We start from the raw sequence: 26,904 nt of genomic DNA, 5'->3' as shown, positions 1-26,904 counted from the left end.
TGAATAGGTCCTCACTAAGTACACATACTCTTTCCTGTATGTTGAGATTTAAAGCATACATAGGTTTTTCTTTTGTAGGTGTGGTAGTGGGTGTAACTTACAAGGTATTTCTAGCAAAAACTGAGTTTTTTTTAGTAATATAAAGCAGAATTAAATGGGTGCCATATTTTGCGCTGGAAAATGCATTTAGAATTATTTAGAAACAAGTCTCCTATTTGAACATGATTTGCCCTTTGCTATCCTGCCCTTGGGGCACTACTTCTCCCACTGACACAACAAGGAGGCACCATTCCTTCCACTGACACCACCAAGGAGGCACCATTCCTTCCACTGACAACAAAAGCGGTGAACAACGGTGAGGCATTGGCTTGTATCAGAGCCAGATGCACACAGGTAACATATGCCGCAATCTTTAGAGCGAGAGCAATAATTCTAGCACTAGACCTCCTCTGTAATTAAACATGTAATCTATAAAAAAAAATTAAAGCATTGCCTATGAAAGTACTGAAATTTGGCGCCATTCCGCGAGCATGTGCAATTTTAAAGCGTGACATGTTAGACATCTATTTACTAAAAAATCAGGTTACCTTTAGTGGGGTTTTTTTGCTTCTTTTTTATATTGAATGAATGAGAATTGTAAAAGTTAAAATGTTTTTTTTTTTTTTTTTAACCACTTCCCGCCCGGTCAGTAGCGGATTGACATCCGGGAAGTGGTTCTGTTATCCTGACTGGGCGTCATATGACGTCCTGCAGGATAACATGCCGCAGCAATCGGTGGTACGGTGTTTCAGTCTGACACACCACTACACCGATCCTCTGGCGGAGGCTCTTTACCACATGATCAGCCGTGTCCAATCACGGCTGATCACAATGTAAACAGGAAAAGCCATGGATCAGCTTTTCCTCACTAGCGTCTATGAGAAGCGAGTAGAGGAGAGCCGATCAGCGGCTCTCCTGACAGGGGGGGTCTGCGCTGATTGTTTATCCCCCGTCGGATGCCCACACTGGACCACCAGGGAAGTGGGCAACATGTGGATGGGCAGGTACGTAATCCATGGCCATCCACATGTGCAAATGATAGCCCAATTTGTGCTAATCGGTGCCCACAAATGGGCACTGACTGGCACCATCATGTACAAAATAAAATCAGTGATGCCCAGCAGTGCCACCCATTAGTGTCGTCAGTGCCACCCATTAGTGTCGTCAGTGCCACCCATTAGTGTCGTCAGTGCCATCAGTGCTGCCCATCAGTGCCCACCTATCAGTGCCAATTCGTGCCACCCATAAGTACCCATCAGTGCCACCCATAAATACCCATCAGTGATGCCTGTGTGCCCATCAGTGCCACCTATGAGTGCCCATCAGTGCTGCATACCAGTGCCACCTCATCAGAACCGCCTCATTGGTGCCACCTCATCAATGCCACCATATCAGTGCCCGTCATTGCAGAAGAAAACTTTCTTATTTACAAAAAAAGTAACAGAATCAAAAACTTTTTTTTTTTTTACAATTTTCTGTCTTTTTTTTTATTGTGCAAAAAATAAAAATCGCAGAGGTGATCAAATACCACCAAAAGAAAGCTCTATTTGTGAGAACAAATGATAAAAAATTTGTTTGAGTACAGTGTTGTATGACCGCACAATTGCATTCAAATTGCTGCAGCGCAGGAAAGCTGAAAATTGGCTTAGGCAGGAAGGTGTCTAAGTGTCTGGTATTGAAGTGGTTAAATAACACGTTATACTTGCCTGCTCTGTGCAATGGTTTTGTACAGAGCAGTTCTGAATCTCCTGTTCTGGGGTGCACCACTGGCACTCCTGGATCCCCCCCAGCTGCTTGCTATGGGGACACTCATGTGGGCTTGATCCTGAAATGGGCTGGATGTGTCCAACACACAGTGACTCGACCCCAGCTTCCACTCCCTCCTCACAGGCTGTGATTGACAGCAGCAGGAGCTCCCATTGGTGCCTCCATGTCTAATGAGAAGGGAGAGGGGAGTGAGCTGCAACTCTCAGGTCACTCTCATTGTTAGTGGAATGGGACTAAGGCTGGGATTTCCACTTTTGCAGTGCATTGCTTTGTATTTAGGAAGCCCATTCATTAGGAGTGAATTGTAATTTTTCCCTCTAGTGGAAAGCGCATTGGGATGTCATTCCCAATAAATGGCACTACGCCTAGAGCAGTTGGAATGGACTGACTTACAACAGGAAGACCTGTTCAGTGACAACTGTCATAACTTGGGTTTCCCAACGTATATATGTGTGTGAGTGTGTACACACACACACACACACACACACACACACACACACACCTCAATAGGTATGCCAAATGCGTATTGGTTAAGCCCTTTTCTTGGTCCTGTATGATATGGTTGCATGGCTGTGCCTTATCTCAAAGCAAACAAGTATGACTTGCAAGTTTAAAAGAAAGCATGTTTAGGAACTAACTTGATGCTTTCTTGCCATTTTATTTCATCTGACTCATGGAAGATTGCAAAATGGGCCAATACAGGGATGCACAGTACAAATGAAATATGACAATATACTGTGGCATAGCCAAACTTCTGTTTTCCTTATTGCAAAGGCCACCAAGCATTTCCTACTTTTCCTCTTTTTTTTTTCATCTACCATACACACAAACTTTCACACAGTATAACAAACGGGTGAGCATGAAAACCTATTCCTACTGATGAACACACTTTGATCATGCCACCATTTAGGCCTAAGGCAGAATCCACCTACTCAGCAGGGGATCTCTACGCTGATCCCCGCTGAGCATGTGGATGACAGGTCTATGCAGAGCGGACAAGGACAAAGCCCGCTCTCCTCTATTCGACCCGCTAGACAGATGGTGAACATATTTTTTCAGCGGATTTTGTTGAATCAGATTCCCAGCGGGTGTCAGCGGACACATGTCCCCTGACATCCACTGCCCAATAGTACAATGGCTGGCCCAATCGGGTCTGGCTGAAAAAAAGTTAAGCGAGACACAGGACGCGAGACACAGGACAATGCCTCTTTACCCCCGAGGGAATCTGAAGGGCTCCTACAGCCGATATATGCCACAGAGGAGATTCCAGAGACCCCCAGAGTAACCGTGACTCTGGACAAAGTCTACAGAGGGCTGAGTAAGGATCAATCCAGGGTGTTCCCACTCCATCAGTCCCTAAAGGATTTGATCCTACAGGAATGGAGGGACCCTTAAAGGAGAATTGTTGGACAAAAAAAACCTGGAAAGGGAGCTTTGCCTTTAAAGAGGGTGACAAGGTGATATTCCTTAAGCTCCCAGAGCTGAATGCCGCTTTGTCTCAGGTCACCAAAAGGTCTGACCTCTCCTTTTAGGATGCAGAATCCCGCCTTAGGAGGCCTGGGATGCAAATACATCAGCCATGGGTCCAGCCTTAGCGGCAACCTGTTTAGCCAGGAACGCAGACTTCTGGCTTGAGATGCTGACCAAACACCTGTCACAGGAATCCGGTTCAGATGACATCCTTGTCTCCTTATCAGTAATAGGAAAAGCCATCGCATACCTTGTGGATGGCACAGTTGAATCCACAAGAGCCTCAGGCTGAGACGGCCGCATTAATCAATTCGGCTAGAAGAGCCGTCTGGATTAAGGACTGGGAGGGAGATGTCACATCAAAAGGATCACTTTATCAACATCCCTTTCAGGGATCATTACTGTTTGGCCCAGGCCAGACAAGGTCCTGTCTAGGTCTGGAAAAGTGGAAGTTCCCAGTAAAATGGAAGGGAAAAAAGTTAAAAAAAATGTGTGGCCCCCTGGGACAACCACAGCATAGAGCCAGAAAAGAGCCCAACAGGAAGTGGGGCAACAGCAGGAGAAGGAGCACTCTATTGTTTTCCTCTCCTTGAGTTAGTGCCAAAGAAACTGAGGATGCCAAGATCAGGGTGGGGGGTCGGCTGTCCCATTTAGTTCCCCAATGGGAGAAAATATCAGAGAGCGCCTACATCTGCCAGATCCTGCAAGAAGGCTATCGTCTGGAATTCTCCTTTCCATGATCACCCTCACACATCCCTCCAGGGATGCTCTCAAAAGATCAGCCCTTCTGGAGGGAATCCAGGAATTGCCTGAGCAACAGGTGGTGGTACCTGTACCAAAAGAACAATACCTAGGATTCTACTCCCCATCTATTCGTTGTTCAGCTGTCAGGAAAATATTGACTGACTAAACCTAAGAAACCTGAACAGGTTCCTGGAATACTAAACATTTACAATGGAGAGTATCTACTCCGTACGCAAAAACCTCCTGAAGGAGGCCTTCATGGTGACACTGAAACTCAAGGATGCCTACTTTCATGTTCCAATCCACTTGGATCATCAGGCATTCTTGAAGTTCACAGTAGTTGTCCGAGGGGAGACTTTTCACTGGCGGTTCAGAGCCCTCCCATTCAGGTTAACAGCCAGCCCAAGGATTTTTACTAAAATCCTAGCAGAAGCAGTAGCCTTTCTGCATCTCCAGGGTATAACTCTAATTCCCTACCTAGAAAACCTAAGGGAGTCTAAGCCCTTTGACTCCCTCTGTTGGGAAATTGAGGAATATCTCTTCAAATTCCTGTTCTGTTGGTTGGCGAGCAAGTCTATTTCCAGATTTACGAAGCGCTGCGCCAGGTTTTGAAATACCTTGGGGTTCAGTTCCCATTCCCCCTGCCTTATCGGCTGAAGGTTGAGGAAGTCCGTCTCGGTGTTGCTTGTCCCCTTCATGTGGGCAGCTGATTTGGCAAGAAACTTCCCCTCAGCCCAGTCCAGGATCTCCTGCGTCTGGACTTGGTACCTCCCTGGTGATTCAGGTAAGCTACAACAGTGACGTTGTCGGGGCTGACCTGAACCTCTGTTTTAAGATGCTTTCCTTGAAGGCCTTCAGGGCCTCTCCCACCACTCTGAGATCACTGTACTTGGATCACATCCAACCTAGTGAGTTGTTCCATTGGCCTAGGGCTTTGGCTTTCTCTAGGGGGGCCTCCCAACCCCAGGTGCTGGCATCGGCGGTGACCTTTACTGGATCCCACTAAGACCATGATCTGCCCCCCCCCCCTTAGGTAAGTCTAACATAGGTTTTAAGTAGAAGAATATTCAGGTTAAATTAAAAAAATAGAATAAAATGTATACAAGTATAGGTTTGAGGGTTTATGTAAACATTTTTTACTTCACTGAGATATATTAATTTCACGTAATGTTCTACTTACAAGTTACAGTAACAATGGGCTTCTGAGTCTGGCATGGGCTTCTACTTCAATCAGGTCTCTAAAGCTGAACTCTGGGTAAAATAAAAAGCTACCCTTGGAGTGGGGCTCCCCCTGGATTGCAAGGGTTATATGCTCAATTTGGTCTAGGGGGGACAATTTTTTTTTCCTACCTTATCCCTCGATTCTTGCAGTTGGTGCTCTCCTCTCCATCTCTCCAGCATGTGGGCAGGCTGTCTGCACCCTCACTTACAATGCAGGATTGCTGGTCCTGCATTATTACATGATGATATCAAAGTGCCTGCAACTGAGAAGCAGTGAAGTGAAGGGGATTTGGGGAACTTGTCATGCAGCAGTGAGGAAGCCTATTGGAGCGAGGGGTAAGGTAGGTATAACTGCTTTTTATAATACCCCTAGACAAAGACACAGTCCCACTGCAAGGGTAACTGTTGATTTTTACCTGGAGTTAATTTTGTTATATCTTTTTGTTGTGCTCCAGAGGCTTAGGATGACCTCCATATCAACAGTTTTTGTGGGACTTGTGGCCATATGACAAGAACATTTTATCACATGTTTTTTTTCTTGTGTTCTCAGGCTTAGGATGACCCCAGTATGAATGAGAACCTTTGTGAGTTTTTTTGTAAGCCTCAACATGTGAGCATGAATAGCCTCCCTGATACTCAGTTGGGCAATCAGAGTATTCTTTGAAAAAGCACATTTATTATTTATTGCATTCGAAAACCGCAAATAAAGCATGGATAATCAATACATTGAATGAAAACCTTAAAAGAAAAGTATAACTAATTTTCAATGACAAACTATTCTTCTCAAATTTTGGAATATTTTTTCCTTTCACATTTTACTGCTAATGCTGGCTCATCTGTAAATGTATTATATTAAATATGGAGATTTGTGTATACGCCACAAGAGGGAGCTCTAAGTAACTCAGTGTAGTGTTCTCTTTATTGTTGAGCTAAGATATCAGTCACATAGAAAGGGCAATGCTTTCAATGTGCTGATCCCCTGGCTTTGAACTGTGGGAAGGAGCACTAAAGCACAATTACTGTGTAAAAGATTTTTGAAACTTTACAATGTATCTCTTGTACATTTTACTCTAAAAAGAGCATTGAAATACATTTATTTTCATTTTATATAGATTGTGCATTACACGAATATTGTGTAAGCTTCTTATAATTTTATATATATAATATTTTTTTTCTAGGATTGCAATCATGTCTGATAAACCAGTGCTTCACTACTTCAATGGAAGGGGGAAAATGGAGTCTATCCGCTGGGCACTTGCTGCAGTCGGTGTCGAGGTTGGTGTAATCTCAAAAGTTGTCAAAAACTTGCATTTCAAAACACAATGCGGTCTATCTATAAAATGGTCACCAAAATTACTACACTGCTTGATTGATTGACATCATAAATATTCTGTGTTGCTGTAGTATAAAGACCAGATTATGTATTCTACAGTGTAAATCCTCTATCTCCTGCCATATACTACAAGTATCATCATATTTATGATCCTCAATTCCTGACCGGAAAGCAGCACATTTCTCAGATGAAAGGCAGGTATTGGTCTATAAGGCCTGGTACACACCTATGCATTTTTTTAGAGCGTTTTCAGTTTTGCAGAAACGCACTACAGAATATTTAACATGGTTTTCTATGGCCCATGTTCCCTACTGTACATTTTATGGAAAGGGCCAGGGACTTTTTTCTGTATTTTTGGTTCCGTAGACTTCAACGGATGAAAAATGTGTATTGAAAAACGCAAAATGCACCTGAAATATGCAAACTGCAACCTACATAGCTGTGGACCAGGCCTTAAGACACATACACCTAGGAAGATAGTTTCCTGATAATGTGCCTTTAAAAATCGGATAGTGTGTGTGATGGTAAATTATCCCGATCATAATACAAAGGCTAAAGCTGTATTTACTAGTGCAACTTATAACATCCAAATAAAAGATATAACACCAAAATGTCAGAAAAAAAAATCAAAAACAGAATCACTGAGCTGGAAAAGATCACTCCCTTATGTCAGTATTTTGTTGAACCACCTTTTGCTCTACTTGCAGCCTTTAGTCAGTTGGGATATGTCTCTTCTAACTTTGCACATCTAGACTTAGCACTATTTGCCCACACTTTTTTGTAGAACTGCTCAAGTTCAGTTACATTTGATGATGACAGTTTGTGGATTGCAGTCTTCATGTCATTCTACAGATTTTCAATGGGGTTTAAGTCTGGGCTCTGACTGGGAAATGCAAGGACATTCATCCTTTTTTTTTCCTTCAATGTTCATTTTTGCTGTGTGCTTTGGGTCATTGTCATGTTGGAAGGTAAACCTGTTTCCCATTGATAATGTTCCGGCAGAGGGCAGCAGAGTATCCTCAAGAATTTGATGGTATTTTGCCCCATCCATTTTTCATTCTACCCTGACAAGTGCCTCAGTCCCTGGTCCAGAGAAACACCCCCATAACCGGATATTCCCACCTCCATACTTTAATGTAGGAATGGTGTTATTTGGATGGTGAGCTGTATTGGATTTCCGCCAGACATATCGTTTGGTGTTGAGGCCAAAAAATGTAACTTTAGTCTCATCTGATCATAAGTTTTCCATGTGGCCTCAGAATCTTCAAGGTGCCTTTTGGCAAAGCTCAGTCATGACTGCATGTGGCCTTTCTTGAGGAATGGCTTGTTTTTCTTGCAACCCTCCCATACAAGTCACATTTGTGGAGAATTTGTGATATTATTGTCACCTGCACACAGTGTTGCTATAGACTCTCTGACCAGTTTCCTCCTAGCTTGTTCATCCAGTTTGGAGCAACATCCTGATCCAGGGAGGGTCTCTGTTGTACCAAATACCTTCTACTTCTTAATAGATTTCACTGTGCTTCTAAGCATTGATAAAGCCTTTTACCTTTTTTTGAATCCATCCCCTAACTTGTGTCTGTCCTACTTTATCCCGAAGATTCTTTGACAGTGCCTTGCCACCCATAATTGTTTGCTTCAGTTACACTACCAGGGACTGAAATGCTCCAGGAAAGCTCTTATCATGTTTAGCTAATCAAAATGACCACAGCTGATCACAGTTAAAAGTCAAATGGCTTTGTGTGCCATTGTGAAGGCGATTAGCTTCACCTGATGTGTTTACAAGTCATTTTTAGAAGAGGGGTGAACCCATTTCCAGCTCAGTGATTCTGTTTTTGAAATTTTGAAAAAAAAAATTCTGACATGCTGGTGTTATATCTTTCACTTGGATGTTATAAGTAGCACTAGTACATACAGCTGGATAAAACAAAAACAGTGTCTGCCTTCATTTCAGGCAACAAAATGTGATAATTAAAAGGGGTGATTCTTTTCTATACCTACTGTATGTGCCTATTGCAACACTAAACTTGATTTTCTAAAAACGCAAAAATGTTCCATGTCACTTTTTTTTTTTTTTTTTTTAAACACAGGATTGCTTTATAGTTATGATTTCTTATTTAGATTGGATTGACATAAAATGAATTTGTAACATTTCTTTTATTTCTACAGAAGCAAAAAAAAAAAACCCTTTCCAAGATACACTAGTTACTAAATGAAAGCTCAGCCTAGGGGTAATCGCTGCCTGTGGCTAAACCCCTTCACTCCCAGAGGAATTCTGCCTAGTGCAGGGTTTCGCAGTGTATCATAAGTTGTGTATATATAGTCCTTTTTTTTTTTTTTTTTTTAGCAGGGGTTCCCTGAGACCACAAAAAAATGTGAAAAGGTTGAGTGCTGGCCTGGTGTAAAGGAGTTGGGGACTAATTTACCCTGCTTGAAGCTGGCAATACACTGATCAAAATTCTGCCAGTTCATCGGGTTGCTGAACCAAAAAAAGCTGCATTTCAGTCCCCCCCAGAAGAATTCCTTTATATTCATCTCTACTACCGAGGCTGATTCTCTCTCTATCTCTCAAGCCACTGCTGTTTGGTGACACGCTGGATAATATAAGCGAGACGTGCACAGAAACATTGTTCTTTGGGGAGGGGGCCCCTCATGAAATTTTGCCACCCCCCCATCATTATACAGGACCCCCATTCCCCATACTACCACCATAATTGCAGGACCCATCTCCCCAATACTATGCCCATCATTACACAGTTCCCCTCCCCCCATACTGCCCCCCACTCCATACTACATTGCAACTCGTTAACCATCAGCATGCTGCTGTTTCTGCAGAAAGGAGGGGTATTGCTGAGGGTGGAGAAGCGGGGATGGGGGATAGTGCGGGTGGAGAGGCAGGTAGAGGGGTTATTGAGGGTGGACAAGCAGGGATTGGGGTTATTGGTGGTGGAGAGGCAGGAATTGGGGTTATTGTTGAGGGAAGAGAAGCAGGGAGTGGCTTATTGTTTAGGGTGGAGAAGCGGGGAGGGGGGTTGGTGTTGAGGGTGGAGAAGTGGGGAGGTGAGTTATTGTTGAGGGTGGAGAAGCGGGGAGGGGGTTGGTGTTTAGGATGGAGAAGTGGGGAGGGGGATTAGTGTTGAGGGTGGAGGAGCGGGGAGGTGAGTTATTGAGGGTGGAGAAGCGGGGGGTTAGTGTTGAGGGTGGAGAAGTGGGGAGGGGGTTAGTGTTGAGGATGGAGAAGTGGGGAGGGGGGTTAGTGTTTAGGATGGAGAAGTGGGGAGGGGGGTTAGTGTTGAGGGTAGAGAAGTGGGGAGGGGGTTAGTGTTGAGGGTAGAGAAGTGGGGAGGGGGTTAGTGTTGAGGGTAGAGAAGTGGGGAGGGGGTTAGTGTTGAGGGTAGAGAAGTGGGGAGGGGGGTCAGTGTTGAGATTGGAGAAGCGGGGAGGTGGGTTAGTGTTGAGGGTGGAAAAGTGGGGAGGGGGGTTAGTGTTGAGGGTGGAGAAGTGGGGGGGTTAGTGTTGAGGGTAGAGAAGCGGGGAGGGGGGTTAGTGTTGAGGGTGGAGGAGCGGGGAGGTGAGTTATTGAGGGTGGAGAAGCGGGGGGGGGTTTAGTGTTGAGGGTGGAGAAATAGGGAGGGGGGGTTAGTGTTGAGGGTGGAGAAGCTGGGAGGGGGGTTAGTGTTGAGGGTGGGGAGGGGGGTTAGTGTTGAGGGTGGAGGAGCGGGGAGGTGAGTTATTGAGGGTCGAGAAGCGGGGGGTTAGTGTTGAGGGTGGAGAAGTGGGTAGGGGGGTTAGTGTTTAGGATGGAGAAGTGGGGAGGGGGGTTAGTGTTTAGGATGGAGAAGTGAGAAGGGGGGTTAGTGTTTAGGATGGAGAAGTGGGGAGGGGGGTTAGTGTTTAGGATGGAGAAGTGGGGAGGGGGGGTTAGTGTTGAGGGTGGAGAAGTGGGGGGATTAGTGTTGAGGGTGGAGGAGCGGGGAGGTGAGTTATTGCGGGTGGAGAAGCGGGGGGTTTAGTGTTGAGGGTGGAGAAATGGGGAGGGGGGGTTAGTGTTGAGGGTGGAGAAGCTGGGAGGGGGGTTAGTGTTGAGGGTGGAAAAGTGGGGAGGGGGTTAGTGTTGAGGGTGGAGAAATGGGGAGGGGGGTTAGTGTTGAGGGTGGAGAAGCGGGGAGGGGGTTATTGTTGAGCCCACAGCTGTCAATTGTCAATCGTTGCCCTGCACTACAACACCCAGCAGCCCTGCTCTCCCCCCTCCAAGAAGTTCTACAGCAGCAGCCAATCACTGTCCTACAGTACAACACACAGCAGCCCTGCACTCCCCCAAGAAGTTTTACAGCAGCTGAGACTCCCTGAAAACCCAGGGTGGGAGGGGAAGCAAGCCCGGCCCAGGACGGCACACAGTGTCTCAGAGGGAGACGGTTTATTCACTGTGCAGAGCGATGTAGTTCGGCAGCCCACAGAGGAGGGATGAGAGGGGCGGAATGCAGCGGGAAGAGACTCCATCCTCTCAGTCTGAGATAAGGGGAAGGGGTGGGCCAGTAGAAGAGACACTGCGGAGACGTGATTTCACTTAACCCATTCCGAGCTGGATATAAAGGAGGAGAAAACAAATGCACTTGATTTAGCGTTTGGGGCCCTCCAATGCATGGGCCCTGGGCAGGTGCCCCATTTGCCCTGCATTAAAGAAGGCCCTGCGTGCAGTCAGAGGAGGCAGGTGAGGCAGAGCCATGAACAGTAAAAAAAAAAAAAATTTGCTTTGAGGGTCGTAGTTCGGTGACATGAGGTCAGTTTGGGGGGGGGGGGGGGTAGGTAGCCTAAGTCCTACCCCACCACTGGTATAAATTTGGGGCCCCTATGACCTGTAGTTCAGGAGATATGGGGCTCCTTGCACAGCCTGTAAGAAGCTACATACAGAGCGGCCAGTTTAAATATAAGCTGGCACACTCTGCAGCAGACTGAGAGGATGAGCTTACAGTGCCTCTCCTCACTTTTTGTTGGAGGCACTGAGCTCAACTTGCGTGTCCAGGGTGCCTGCGATGTTGGCACCCGAAGCCGATCTGTCACTCGGCTCTCGAGTACTGCCACCGCCATCTTCAGTAAGGGAATCGGGAATTGAAGCCTTCCGGCTTCACTTCCTGCTTCTCTACTGCGCATGCGTGACTCACGCTGTGCGTTCCCACTGGTCCTAGCTGTCTCCTGAGACCCATGTGTCTCCCGGAAGACAGCGGGGGGATGGGAAGTGGCGTAGATACCCGCAGGTGGCCAGGGTATCTATGCCCAGAAATGGGAGCAAGATACTTGTATTGGACAGGTATCTGCTCCCCCTCCCCCCTGAAAGGTAGCAAAGGGGGGGGGGAGGGTTCCGAAAAGCGGAAGTTCCATTTTTGTGTGTAATTCCGCTTTTAGGATACAATATATTACCAAGTATTGGGACACCTGCCTTTACATGCACATAAACTTTAATGGCATCCCAGTCTTATGCCCCGTGCACACGATCCAAATGTTGGATGTGAGCTTGTTGGCAGAAAGTCCGACCGTGTGTATGCTCCATCAAACATTTGTTGTCTGACTTTCTGCCGATTAAATGTTGGCTAGCAGATTCTCAAATTTTCCGCCAACAAAGGTTTGTTGTCGGACATACACAAGTCCATCGAAAAAAAAATCCACGCATGCTCGGAATCAAGTACGAGCCATAGCTGTAACTAGCGTTCATAATGGAAATATCAGGTACGTCTTGTACATCACTACATTCATAATTGTTGGGAAGGCTGTCCACAAGGTTTTGGAGTGTTTCTATGGGAATGTTTGACCATTCTTCCAGAAGTGCATTTGTGAGGTTATGCAATGTGGATGAGAAGACCTGGCTCGCAGTCTCTGCTCTAATTCATCCCAAAGGTGTTCTATCGAGTTGAGGTCAGGACTCTGTACAGGCCAGTCAATTTCCTCCACCCCAAACTTGCTCATACATGTCTTTATGGACCTTGCTCTGGGCAGTTATGTTGGAACAGGAACGGGACATCCCCAAACTTTTCCCACAAAATTGGGAGCATAAAATTTGTCCAAAATGTCTTGATATGCTGACACCTTAAAGCCTCGTACACACGATCAGCTTTTCTGACGGGAATTGTGTGAGGACAGGCTGTTGGCAGAAAATCCGACCGTTTGTAATTTTTGACGGATTTTACGAAGACAATTGTTGGATGGCAGGCTTTAAAATGTTTAGTGGACAAATGTCTTGTCGGATTTTCCGACAATGACAAAAGTCCAAAGTACAAACGCACATGCTCAGAAGCAAGGACGAGCTGGAAGCGGTCGGTCTTGTAAACTAGCGTTCGTAATGGAGAATTAACATTCATGACGCTGCAAATTATGAAATCTTGAAATGCAACGCGCATTCTCCTCTTTAACCACTTCAGCCCCCACTGTCCAAGACCAGAGCACTTTTTGCGATTCAGCACTGCGTCACTTTAACTGACAATTGCGCGGTCGTGCGACGTGACTCCCAAACAAAATTGACATCCCTTTTTTTTTTTTTTTTTTTTTTTTGCACAAATCCTTTCTTTTGGTGGCATTTGATCACCTCTGCGGTTTATATTTTTTGCGCTATAAACAAAAAAGAGCGACAATTTTGGGAAAAAAAATTATTATTTTTTAATTTTTGCTATAATAATAAATATCCCCAAAAAATCTATATAAAAAAAAAAAAAAAAATTCCCTCAGCTTAGGCTAAAACGTATTCTTCTAAATATTTTTGGTAAAAAAAAAAATCGCAATAAGCGTTTATTGATTAGTTTGCACAAAAGTTATCGCGTCTACAAAATAGGGGATAGTTTTATGCCACTTTTATTACATTTTTTATTTCCTAGTAATGGCGGCAATCTGCCTTTTTTTTTTTTATTTTTTTTTATTTTTTTATCGTGACTGTGACAGTATGGCGGACAGATTGGACAATTTTGACATATTTTTGGGACCATTCACATTTATACAGCGATCAGTCGGCGGGACCCGCAATCTGACTCATGGAGCTCATGGCGGGCATGCAATGGCTATGCAAGCCCCGTGAGATCACGTAGTATAACGTGATTTCGTGTAGCAGAGCCAACCTGCAGTAGAACTGCCACGGCTGGTCCGCAAGCGGTAATGGGATAATAATAAAGCTGCTTTGCTGGTGATACTGATGGAGCTATGGCAAACAAATTTTCAAAGGCTTTTTTTTTTCTAGTGATATCAAGAATGTTTTTTTGGGGGTTTTTTTTGGTGCAAGTCATCACAACACCATTATCCTTTTAAGATCAAAGCTACAACTATGTTGGTGTCCTTGTTAATTTTACATTGTATTTTTTAAATGTAACTGCCTACTCCCAAACTGTCATTTGAAGTAAAACACATGGGGGTTGGAAGTGCAGTTTCTCTCAATCTAAGGGGTAGATCTAAAATGAGTGGAAGCTCTGCTGATTTTATCATCCAATCACCTGCAAGCTAAAATGCTGTTTATTATCCTTGCATGTCCCCCACGGATCTACAGTGAATGCACTTCCAAGTGCAGTTGCAGTGCAAAGTGGATTTTCCTTTAGTAAATACAGTGGTGTGAAAAAGTGTTTGCCCCCTTCCTCATTTCCTGTTCCTTTGCGTGTTTGTCACACTTAAGTGTTTCGGAACATCAAACCAATTTAAACAATAGTCAAGGACAACACAAGTAAACACAAAATGCAATTTGTAAATGAAGGTGTTTATTATTAAAGGTGAAGAAAAATCCAAACCTCATGGCCCTGTGTGAAAAAGTGATTACCCCCTTGTTAAAACATACTATAACTGTGGTTGTCCACACCTGAGTTCAATTTCTCTAGCCACACCCAGGCCTGATTATTGCCACACCTGTTCACAATAAAGGCATCACTTAAATAGGAGCTGCTTGACACAGTAAGGTCCACCAGAAGATCCTTAAAAGCTACACATCATGCCGAGACCCAAAGAAATTCAGGAACAATTGAGAAAGAAAGTAATTGAGATCTATCAGTCTGGAAAGGGTTATAAAGCCATTTCCAAAGCTTTGGGAATCCAGCGAACCACAGTGAGAGCCATTATCCACAAATGGCGAAGACATGGAACAGTGATGAACCTTCCCAGGAGTGGCCGGCCGCCCAAAATTACCCCAAGAGCGCAGCGACGACTCATCCAAGAGGTCACAAAAGACCCCACAACAACGTCCAAGGAACTGCAGGCCTCACTTGCCTCAGTTAAGGTCAGCGTTCATGCCTCCACCATCAGGAAAAGACTGGGCAAAAATGGCCTGCATGGCAGAGTTCCAAGGAGAAAACCACTGCTGAGCAAAAAGAACATCAAAGCTCGTCTCAATTTCTCCACAACACATCTTGATGATCCCCAAGACTTTTGGGACAACATTCTGTGGACCGATGAGACAAAAGTGGAACTCTTTGGAAGGTGTGTGTCCAAGTATATCTGGCGTAGAAGGAACACTGCATTTCATAAAAAGAACATTATACCAACAGTAAAATATGGTGGTGGTAGTGTGATGGTCTGGGGCTGTTTTGCTGCTTCAGGACCTGGAAGACTTGCCGTGATAAAAGGAACTATGAATTCTGCTGTCTACCAAGAGATCCTGAAGGAGAATGTCCGACCATCTGTTCGTGTACTCAAGCTGAAACGAACTTGGGTTCTGCAGCAGGACAATGATCCTAAACACACCAGCAAGTCCACCACCGAATGGCTGAAGAAAAACAAAATGAAGACTTTGGAGTGGCCTAGCCAAAGTCCTGACCTGAATCCTATTGAGATGTTGTGGTATGACCTTAAAAAGGCCGTTCATGCTCGAAAACCCTCTAATGTAACTGAATTAGGACAATTCTGCAAAGATGAGTGGGCCAAAATTCCTCCAGGACGCTGTAAAAGCCTCATTGCACGTTATCGCAAACGCTTGGTTGCAGTTGTTGCTGCTAAGGGTGGCCCAACCAGTTATTAGGTTTAGGGGCAATCACTTTTTCACACAGGGCCATGATGGTTTGGATTTTTTTTCACCTTTAATAATAAACACCTTCATTTACAAATTGCATTTTGTGTTTACTTGTGTTGTCCTTGACTATTGTTTAAATTGGTTTGATGTTCCGAAACACTTAAGTGTGACAAACATGCAAAGGAACAGGAAATGAGGAAGGGGGCAAACACTTTTTCACACCACTGTAACCCCCATAACCAAGTTTTCAGGACCTACTAAACTGCATATTGGGATGATGGGATGATTGGATTATTGGCTGCAATACTGAGAACTCTCACTAGATGTCAGTGTACTTTATACACATATATATGCTGTTTCTCAAAATATGTTATTCTTTCCTGCAGTGCTTGATATAATGTTGCAAGAAGCAGTTGCTAATGGTTAACGTTTCACTTGCTAATGGAAAAATTACATCTGACTTGTTTTTGATGGGGAATATGGGTAGAATTATTTCTCATGGGGTTTATGGGAGGAATATCATGTTAACACCTGACAATGAACATATTTAACCCATTACTGATAATATGCATATAATTTGTCTACATGGGGATTATGGGTGGAATATTGTAGTTAAACATACATAGGAATATATTTTACCCAATACTGATAATAATATGCATATAATTATTTTTCTACATGGGGATTATGGGTGGAGTATTACAGTTAAACATATATAGGAATATATTAAACCCATTTGTGATAATAATATTCATATCATTATTTTTCTACATAGGGATTATGGGTGGAATATTGGAGTTAAACATACATAGGAACATATTTAACCCATTTCTGATAAGAATATGCATATAATTTTTCTACATGGGGATGATGGGTGGAATATTGTAGAAATTGTATATAAAAAATGATATGCATATTCTTATCAGAAATGGGTTTCTGATAAGATTCATAATTTAGGGATGGGTTGTCCCTTTGACTTGAAAGAGTTATGTTCATTAGGTGATATGCCCACTATCCCGGGGGAAGGGGGATAATGTTTGCTCCACCTTGATGCAAAACATGTCTGCAGCATGTGTATACCCCTGTGTGAATGGGGGGGGGGGTTGCAGGAAAATGTGGGGTTATTGGTGTAGGAGGATCTTATAGTGAGTAAAAAACTTTTTTCCTTTTTATTTTTTATTAGTATTGAGGTTAGAACTTCTGTCAGACTTCTATTGCTATGTGTACCCATTAAGGATTTCCCTTCACTTGTCCTAGTCACAATGTTGAATAAATAGCGGATAAGAAGTGAAGGATAATCATGTTTCTCATCCTTTCCAAAAACCCAATACAATCCATCCAACCAAAAAAAAAAACTGACCGTGTGTTTAAAAAGATATAGCAGAACCTGGCAATTAAATTGTAAGGGTGTACAGTTCATTTCTTTCTTTTTTTTTAATTCTGAATGACAAGGAGGCCTGACAAGGGGCAGGTAATGCCGTAAAACTGCCCAAAGACCTGAGAATATTAACGCAAGCGTACAGCCTGCCCTTCAAACCATTCTATGTTTGTTCATGTATTTATTTATTTGAGGAAATTATAGAGGCCACAAGTTCTAGTGTTTTTTTTTTTTTTCCATTTTGCCTTACGGGTGCTTGGGTATCAACGGACATTTCTCAGCATACTCAAAGGTTTCATTGACCAATGTTGTTGACTTTCATTTTTTTTTTCTTTACAGTTTGAAGAGAAGCTATATGATAAAAAGGAGGAATATGAGAAATTGGTTAAGAGTACGTATTTATTATTCATCCTATCAATGTTTGCACAAACCATACTTGATTGAACTGGACTCTGACCTATGTCCTTGTTACTAAATAATATTGTAAATAGTATAAAAAATGTAAGGAGAATGACCTTGAAAGCTTAGGGCCCTAAACGTGGGTACTATATGGTACTGCACTCTGTCCTGTCTGGGCACAATGTATCTCAGTCCGCCATAGACTTTGGCAGGCTACAGGCAGCAGGGCTGGATACTGCACTATAGTGCCAGGATTGCACCCACCGGGGCTAGACACCCCATGGAGCCCTAGGGGTTTATTTACTAAAGGCAAATCCACTTTGCACTGAAAGTGCACTTGGAAGTAAAGTCGCTGTAGATCCGAGGGGGACGTGCAAGGAAAATAAAAAATAGCATTTTAGCTTGCACATGATTGGATGATAAAATCAGCAGAGCTTCCCCTCATTTCAGATCTACCCCTTGGATTTAGAACAACTGCACTTCCAAGTGCACTTGCAGTGCAAAGTGGATTTACCTTTCGTAAATAATTCCCATAATGTGCTGGTAGCCTGCCACATATGTTTTACTTTAACTCAATTGCTAGCATGACACTAATATACTTTATTCTCCAAAAATAATCCATATACACCTACTATTGAATAGCCTTGTACGTCCAGTCCCCGTAAACTTTCTCATCCAGTCCCCGTAAACTTTTCTTACAATTCTACTTCCTCCACTACTCTTCCCTTCTCCGTCAGGGTTCCCCAAGGTTCTGTTCTTGGACCTCTTTTATTTTCAATCTACGCCTCTTCCCTGGGTCAGCTGATAGCCTCTCATGGCTTTCAATATCATTTCTACGCTGACGACACTCAAATCTATCTCTCCACCCCTCAACTCACTCAATCAGTCTCCTCATGCATCACCAATTTACTAACAGACATATCTGTATGGATGTCACAACACTTCCTCAAACTCAACTTGTCCAAAACCGAATTTATAATATTTCCCCTGACTTCTCTGTCAAGAGAAATGGCACAACCATCCACCCATCCCCACATGTCAGGGTGCTAGGTGTTATCCTGGACTCTGAACTCTCCTTTCAGCCCCACATCCAATCACTTTCCAAAGCTTGCCGCCTCAACCTCCGCAACATCTCTAAACTATGTCCCTTTCTAACCAATGAAACCACAAAGCTCCTGATTCACTCCCTGGTTACCTCTCGCCTTGACTACTGCAACTCCCTCCTCATTGGTTCACCTTTAAATAAACTATCCCCCCTTCAGTCCATCATGAATGCTGCTGCCAGACTCGTCCACCTTACAAACCGCACAGTGTCTGTTACCCCACTCTGCCAATCCCTCCATTGGCTGCCACTTGCCCAACGAATTAAATTAAAAATACTAACAATAACTTACAAAGCCACCCACAACTCAGCCCCCAGCTACATCACTAGCCTAGTCTCAAAATACCAACCTAATCGCCCTCTTCGTTCCTCCCAAGACCTCCTGCTCTCTAGCTCCCTCATCATCTCCTCCCATAACCGCCTACAGGACTTCTGCCGAGTCTCGCCCATCCTCTGGAACTCACTACCCCAATCTGTCAGACTGTCTCCAAATTTATCCACTTTTAGGCGATCCCTGAAAAATTTTCTCTTCAGAGAAGCCTATCCTGCCTCCATCTAACAACTTCACTATTGTCTCCATTAGCTCATCCCCCACAGCTATTACGATTTTGTATAACTTGACCCTCCCTCCTAGATTGTAAGCTCTAACGAGCAGGGCCCTCGGATTCCCCTTGTCTTGAATTGTATTGTATTGTAATGTCTACCCCAATGTTGTAAAGCGCTGCGTAAACTGTCGGCGATAAATAAATCCTGTATAATAATAATAATATTATTATTATTATTATTATTAATAATTTTTCATGAAATGGTTTCTTACTGTGTTTTTCTGCCTCCTTGTTACATCCTCCTTGAAGAGGGTGGCACATTCCTACTTACAGTGGGACCATGGGGAATAAAGTTGCCATCTTTTAACACGAAATCAGATCACAGCAGCAACAAAAAAAATTAATTTGGAGGTTTAGAATAATAGATGGTACTAATTTGAGCTAAGAATACATACTTGAATAGAATGGAGGCTTCAGTATGACTTTAAAAGAAAATAAATGGAACTGATAAGGGTTTCTTCTTCTTTTTTTTTTTTTTTTTTTTTTTTTTTTTTTTAAACAATGCTTTGAAGCTATATAAATATGATTTTGATGCATGGTAAACCAGTAAAAATACAGAGGTTTCCACTGACTTTTCTTTTTTAAAATGCCAGCACCATGGTTCTATTGTGCCAATATTTATATTCATAAACCCGGAGTAGGTATGCAGATAAGAATTTTTTTTACTTAAACTTTTCTGATGTGCATACAGGCTCTGGCTTAGAAAGTATTCAGACACACGGGTCAGCATTACAGCCAGGTAAAGAGCATTGTTTTTAGAAGGTTAGCAATGATATCTCCTGCATCTTTCATTAAATAATGAATTAAACACCTTGATGCCCACAATATGTAAATTCAGGTTCTCAGGCAAAGTCTCTAGGGTTTTAAGAATATATGTCCCATTTTAGAACTATGAGCACACAGCTGTGTTACTGACAGCCACTGGTCTATAGAAAGGGTCAGACACCCCTCAGTGTGGTTCCGGATCATGTTATCACTATGACAGCCAGGCAAGCCTGTTAGCTGCAGAGAGATGCACAGCTGAGCCAGCAGGTTGAACCTCCACTGTTTATGAACAATAAATTCATAAACTTTTTTTACATTTTGTTTATACAGTAATCATCTAAAATGTCTAATTACTGAAAATATACTACAGCTACATGAGGTATATAATTGATGCCGGAAATATAAAAAAATAATTAAATTAATTCTGATTTTATTTTGCGATTTACTGCACAACTGCTGGTGCTCAATATATATGTTTTTGTTTTTTAATCTTTGTTTTCGACACAATGTTGTGGCAATAGATGGGTGTGTTCTGCTAGGAAATCTGAACATTCGTTCATCTGCAATATTGCTTTTGTAACAATTGGGTATATAACTGCTGCAGGCATTTTGGCATAGACAAATGGCGTTTGTATTAACCTCTGTAATTAAACTGCATACCAGTAAGACCTGAATAGCCTGAATGCTGTGAGTCTTGCACATTTTGTGTTACCTGATTTAAAGAAGCCTTAAATTGCAAGCATGCAGGCCCTTTGCTGTAGAAGCGACATGCTGGAGTTGATTTACTAAAGGCAAGTGCACTTGAAAGTGCATTCGCTGTAAATCTGAGGGGAATATCAGAAATCGGGGGAAGCTGTGCTGATTTTATCATCCAATCATTTTCCTTGCATGTCCCCCTCAGATCTACAGTGACTGCACTTCCAAGTGCACTTGTAGTGCAAATTGGATTTGTCTTTAGTAAATAAACCCCAGCATGTTACTTCTGTGTTAAAACAAACATACCTGTCTGTCCCCAATCTTCTTTAGACCGTACATTAAGCTGCACTTGCATGGCTCAGTGCACATTCTGTGTATTTCTTGGTGCAAGTATGATTGAACTCCCAGACGCATACACAGGAGTTCAATCATTCTAGCCCAGCTATCCAAGTTGGCTGAAGATCCTAAACCCCAAAAAAGCCTGAGTAAAGATGCTGGAACTGGAAAGGGAACCAGGGAAGGCAAGTTTATTTCTAATTTAAATGCATTGCAGTAATATGGTTACACTTCAAGCACCCATTGATGGTTTGGCTAAACTTGTGTTCTATCCTGTAATGAAATAACCCTGAGGTGCATGCAATAAGCACAGCCTATCTGCTAAATAAATCAGTTGTTCATCCAGCAATTCCACAAGCCCACTCCAGTCACCATATCTGCAATTGTGTGATTCTGAAACACCAGCTGCTAATGCTGAAAAACACTTCTTCTTGCAGGCTTTCTCAATCAGCCTGATATACAAAATGCACTAATAAAGTTCACTTACAGCCAAGACATTAATTTTTTTAGTTTTGAATAAAGGAGGGAAATATTAGAACCTTTGGTAGCTTATTTTTTTTTATCTACCTGTGTCTTGTTTAGATGATTCCCTTTACTTCCTGTTCCGTGAATTCAATAGGAAGTGAGGAGAAATCTCTACAAGGTGAGGGTAATCCCCGATTAGTGAGCCCTCATCAAAGCCCCTATTAGTCGCCTCCCCGTCAGTGTCCTCCTTATTAGAAGCGTGCCCATCGGTGTTCTCCCCATGAGAGCCCCCCTATCAGAATCCCCACTCATCAGAGCCCCCCCATCGGTGTGCTCCCCATCAGAGCCCAATTGTTTTCTATATGCCTTGCAGAGACCTACATTTTTCTGCTCTATAAATATGCAGGTCTCTGCAACGCGCTCAATGTCAGTGACTTAGAGTATTAAAGCCACTGTGTCAGCATTTAGTATAATAGCCATGCAACTAACTTTTTTCAGAGGTCAGCAGTGGAAGCTTTATGTTTTTCTTTGTAAGGAACTACGTTGCACCTGCCAAGATAAAAAATAAATGGGCTGCCCAATGAGCAGGCAAGTGAGGGCCACTGACACACTAGCTCCTACTTCTCAGTCTTTGGCCTGGGGCAGACTGAGTGCTTCTTTTAGTAATAAGGAAGCCCTATGGGGGATACCTGCAAATTAAATGTGAACATTGCAATCAGTGCTGTTTTGCTATATACTGTATATCAAGCTTAGCCCAAGGTTGGGGTTTATTCCATGACAGTAGCTGGCTGCTTGTGTTAACTTCACTGAGCAGTTGCATTGGGCCCTGGACCCCTCAATACAAAGCATGTACCTTTTTCTAGAGGCTGATTGAAGCATGTTGATTGTGTAATGTAATGTGTATATATATCAGAGTGATTGACTTTACCTCAGCTTGACTTGTATTTACTCATTCGGCACATGTTCTACATTCTAGGTGGAGATTTGCTGTTTCAGCAGGTTCCAATGGTGGAAATGGATGGCTTGAAACTAGTACAATCAAAAGCCATCCTGAGCTACATAGCTGGAAAATATAACATATATGGAAAGGACCTAAAAGAAAGACTATTGTAAGTATTTACTGAATATGGCATACTTGTATATGTGGTATATACTGTATATTATGTGTGTATGTGTGTATGTGTATGTATATATATGTATGTGTGTGTGTGTGTGTGTGTATGTATGTGTGTGTGTGTGTGTGTGTGTGTGTGTGTGTATATATATATATATATATATATATATATATATATATAATAAATTTTACACAGAGACCTACTAACCCTACCGACAAAGTGCCGTATAGTCAAAGCTATGGTTCCCAGTAGTAACTTTTGGCTGTCAAAGTTGGACCAGAAGGAGGGCTGAATGCTGAAGAATTGATGCTTTTGAACTATGGCATTGGAGAAGACTCTTGAAAGTCCCTTGGATGGCAAGAGGATCAAATCAGTCAATCTTGAAGGAAATCAACCTTGAATGTTCACTGGAAGAACAAATCACGTAACTGAAACTCGAATACTTTGGCCACCTAATGCTAAGAGTGGACTCCTTGGAAAAGACTCTGGTGCTGGGAAACATGGAAGGAAAAAGGAGAAGAGGATGACAGAAAACAAAACGGATAGATAACTCAATTTACATTATTTCAATGATGCTAAGCAAGCTCCGGGAGGCAGTGGAGGATAGAAAAGCCTGGCATGCTATGGTCCATGAGATCACGAAGGGCCGGACATGATTAAACGACAACAACAAAATATATAGAAGTTTAAAACAGTATGCGTTGCATTTCAGAAAGTGGTGTCATGAGTGTATTTTACAATTTTGTCATTTTGTTATACTAGGATGCAATGGCCTATTACACACAGCTTTTTTATTTGTATTTACTATTTATAAGTGTTAGGCTGGGTGCATTTTCCATTGAAATTAATGGAAACGCACTAAAGCATATCTAATTGCACATGAACATGTGTCATCATCAGATTTAAACACGTTGCAATGTATTTTGCATTAAATGTCAACATACAACATAACGCACATGACACAATCACGTTTGCCATGACATGCATCTTAGTTCAGGCATTGACATTAATTTCTATTGATTTCAAGGAAAAACACATAAGTGTGAATCCAGCCTTAAAACTAATCAGCTATCATGCTATGTAAATGTTTTTTTTTTTGTTTTTTTTTCAATCGATGAGGAAGTATAAAACATATTTCTCTTTGTGCCCCATTGTTAATGTCATTGGTAGGAATTGTGCTCCATCATTGGTGTTATTATGAGGAATTGGGCCCCATTGTTGTCATTATGAAGAATTGGGCCTTATTGTTGGCATCATTAGGAGAAATTGACACCTCATCATTGGTGTCATTGGGAGGAAATGTGCCCTATAATTAGTTTTTGGACCCCTTTGTTGGTGCCATTTTGAAGGAATTAGGCCCCATTGTTGGTGTCATTGTGAGGAATTGAGCCCCATCACTGGCATCAATTTCCTTGTTCTGATTATACAGACTGTGATAAGTGTTTGTTTGTTATTGACTAATGGGCTGCTCTCACACAGCATCAAAAATATGTACCCTGATTGCAACCCACAGTACTCACTAGGGATGAGCTCGATGTTCGACTCGAACATCAGGTGTTCGCCCGTTCACCGAAAGGCTAACAATAGGGGGCGTTCTCGAGAAAATTCAAGTGCTGCGGGGTGCCCCATAATGCGCTGCAAGATCACAGTGCATTAGTGTCTGATGATTGGCCAACGCATGCACCTGACCTGTATGCTTTGGCCAATTACAGAGCTCTCTGCAGAGAGAGACATAATTGGCCAAAGGCAAGTCCACACCCCACACTATACAAGGCTGCTTACATAGCGGCCGTGTATAGTGTGTGACTGTGGATGGAGATTGCGCTAGATTAGGCAGGCAGGTTAGTTAATTGCAGTGCCTCTTAGGAATTCGACCAACGTTGAATTTGGTCTGGTATGTGTGGGAGCCAGTGCAGCAAGAGGCTGCTAGCTATATGCACCAAGGTGGTCGGTAAAACAGTCTGTACAAGACAGACAAAGGCCTGGAGTGTAAGGCCAGAGCAGCAGTGCTGCAAGTGAGAGCCAACTAGCATCAAATGTAGGGCTTTAAGAACACCACCACTCGCTGTTTCTTCTTTTTAAGGCTTTGTATGCCCATTTATATTAAAAGCAGGCTATAAGATTGCCAAGACCCTGAAACTGAGCTGCAGCACGGTGGCCAAGATCATACAGTAGTTAAACAGGACGTGTTCCACTCAGAACAGGCCTCGCCATGGTCGATCAAAGGAGTTGAGTGCACATGCTCAGCGTCATATCCAGAGGTTGTCTTTGGGAAATAGACATATGAGTGCTGCCAGCATTGCTGAGTGAATGGGGTGGAGGGTCAGACTGTCAGTGATCAGACCATATGCCGCACACTGCATCAAATTGATCTGCATGGCTGTCATCCCAGAAGGAGGCCTCTTCTAAAGATGATGCAGAAGAAAGCCTGCAGTTTGAAGACAAGCAGACTAAGTACATGGATTACTGGAACCATGTTCTGTGGTCTGATGAGACCAAGATAAACGTATTTGGTTCAGATGGTGTCAAGCGTGTGTGGCGGAATCCAGGTGAGGAGTACAAAGACAAGTGTGTCTTACCTACAGTCAAGCATAGTGGTGGGAGTGTCATGGTCTGGGGCTGAATGAGCGCTGCCTGCACTGGGGTGCTACAGTTCATTGAGGGATCCATGAATGTCAACATGTACTGTGACATCCTGAAGCAGAGCATGATCCTCTCCCTTCAGACAATTGGCCGCAAGGCAGTATTCCAACCCCAAACACACCTCCAAGAGGACCACTGCCTTGCTAAAGAATCTGAGGGTAAAGGTGATGGACTGGCCAAGCATGTCTCCAGACCTAAACCCTATTGAGCCTCTGTGGGGCATCCTTCACCTGTGGGTGAACTCCATGCCCAAGAGGGTTTAGGCAATGCTGTAAAATAATGGTGGCCACACATCTTGATACTTTGGGCCCAGTTTGGATATTTTTACTTAGGGGTGTACTCACTTTTGTTGTCAGTGGTTTAGACATTAATGGCTGTGTGTTATTTTGAGGGGACAACAAATTTACACTGTTATACAAGATGTACACTCACTAATTTGCATTGTAGCAAAGTGTCATTTCTTCAGTGTTGTCACATGAAAAAAATATAATAAAATATTTACAAAAATGTGAGGGGTGTACTCACTTTTGTGAGATACTGTAGCTAGCAGCCTCTTGCTGTGCTGGCTCCTACGTGGAGCCCTCCTGACTCCTGGTACTCAGACTTCCTATCTTCTGGGGGTGGAGACCAGAACTTTGGTCAGGTTACTACTAAAAGCCCAGCACACACCTGACCAAATAGTATGCTGGCTGTCTTCAAAATCAGGACCCAGGACTGGGGATTTCATCCCACCCGGATCTCTCAGAAATCCCTGAGCTCCAGGTCCCAAAGTGGACTTTTCTAAGAAAGGAGGAAACTGAAAAGCCAGTTTCCTCTTCATGTTACAAGCTCCCTGAAGCCCCTCAACCCTTCTGGTTGATGATTCTGGTTTACAACCTCCTAGACCCTAGTCATGCTCCAAGCTGCAGAATACTGCCAAGTTTTCTCCAGTGACAAGGGGGAGAGGATAATGTCACTGACTGTATTTGGGTGCCTGAGAGTAGAGGAAAGTGAGGAGGAGGCACGACTCCAATGAGGCACGATGTCCTCGAGGGGCAGCCACTCTATTGCATCACACCGCAGAGCTCCACAGATGCAGGGTGCTGCTCACTCCCCACTGACTTTTAAAAGTTCCTTGGTGTGGGCCTTTTTTAACACATTTTCAGGAGATCGCACCATTGCTGTTTGCAACCTATGTCTGAAGCAGATCAAGCGTGGTGAGAACAGCAACCTCTTGGGCACCACATGCTTGACCAGACATATGACAAACTGCCATGCAGTCTCTTGGCGGCAGCACCTGAAAGACTCACATCATAGAAAAAGGCAGACTTCTACTTCTCATCTGGCATCTCAAACCCTACTATACCTCCAGTCCTTTTAAAAAACCTGCACTGAGGAATGAAGGTATAGCAATAGGTGTCACAAGTACTTGTAAACAATCTGCTAGTAGTACACCTGTGTATTGTATTGAGTATTAGTGTCAGGAAGCTAGTAGGTAATTTGAACAGAGTATAATCCCCAATCCTCATTAAATTAGTAGGTATGATGCCCGGTGGGTGTGGAGCTGTGACTCGGTGTACATCTTGCGGCATCTATGCATTCCTTGATTATCTGATCGAGGGCAAATGCTGCTGTGCAAAATGTAAGCACATTGTTTCCCTGGAAACCAAGGTTCTGAATCTAGAGAAGCAACTGTCAGCACTGAGAAGACTCTCCATACTAAAGGAGAGCTGGGAATGTACCAGGCAGTGGCTAGCACAGAGACGGGTGGAGACGGGGGTGGAGGCACTAGAAATGAATAGATGGGTGATAGTCAGGAAGGATAGAGGGAGAAGTGCCAGGGAGGCCGATCCTGAGCTTGAGCATCCTAAAAAGTAAA

The 26,904-nt window shown here is 43.3% G+C and overlaps 1 protein-coding gene across 6 annotated transcripts in view; it reads left to right on the top strand.

The window, feature by feature from the left end:
- Positions 1-26,904, top strand: part of LOC143988320 (glutathione S-transferase 3-like) — a 127,626-nt gene that overhangs the window by 84,551 nt on the left and 16,171 nt on the right. For all 6 annotated transcript variants that reach the window (XM_077487786.1, XM_077487789.1, XM_077487787.1 and 3 more), the window contains exons 2-4: positions 6,420-6,516; positions 17,260-17,311; positions 22,265-22,397. In XM_077487786.1, coding sequence (XP_077343912.1) covers positions 6,430-6,516; positions 17,260-17,311; positions 22,265-22,397 — 272 coding nt within the window. In that variant the 5' untranslated portion in view covers positions 6,420-6,429. The remainder of the gene's footprint in view (positions 1-6,419; positions 6,517-17,259; positions 17,312-22,264; positions 22,398-26,904) is intronic.

This window comes from Lithobates pipiens, unplaced genomic scaffold (assembly GCF_037356315.1).
Source record: "Lithobates pipiens isolate NorthernLeopardFrog02 unplaced genomic scaffold, aLitPip1_a1.2 Scaffold_18, whole genome shotgun sequence".
Classification (NCBI taxonomy): domain Eukaryota; kingdom Metazoa; phylum Chordata; class Amphibia; order Anura; family Ranidae; genus Lithobates; species Lithobates pipiens.
This window is presented reverse-complemented; position numbering and strand designations above follow the sequence as displayed.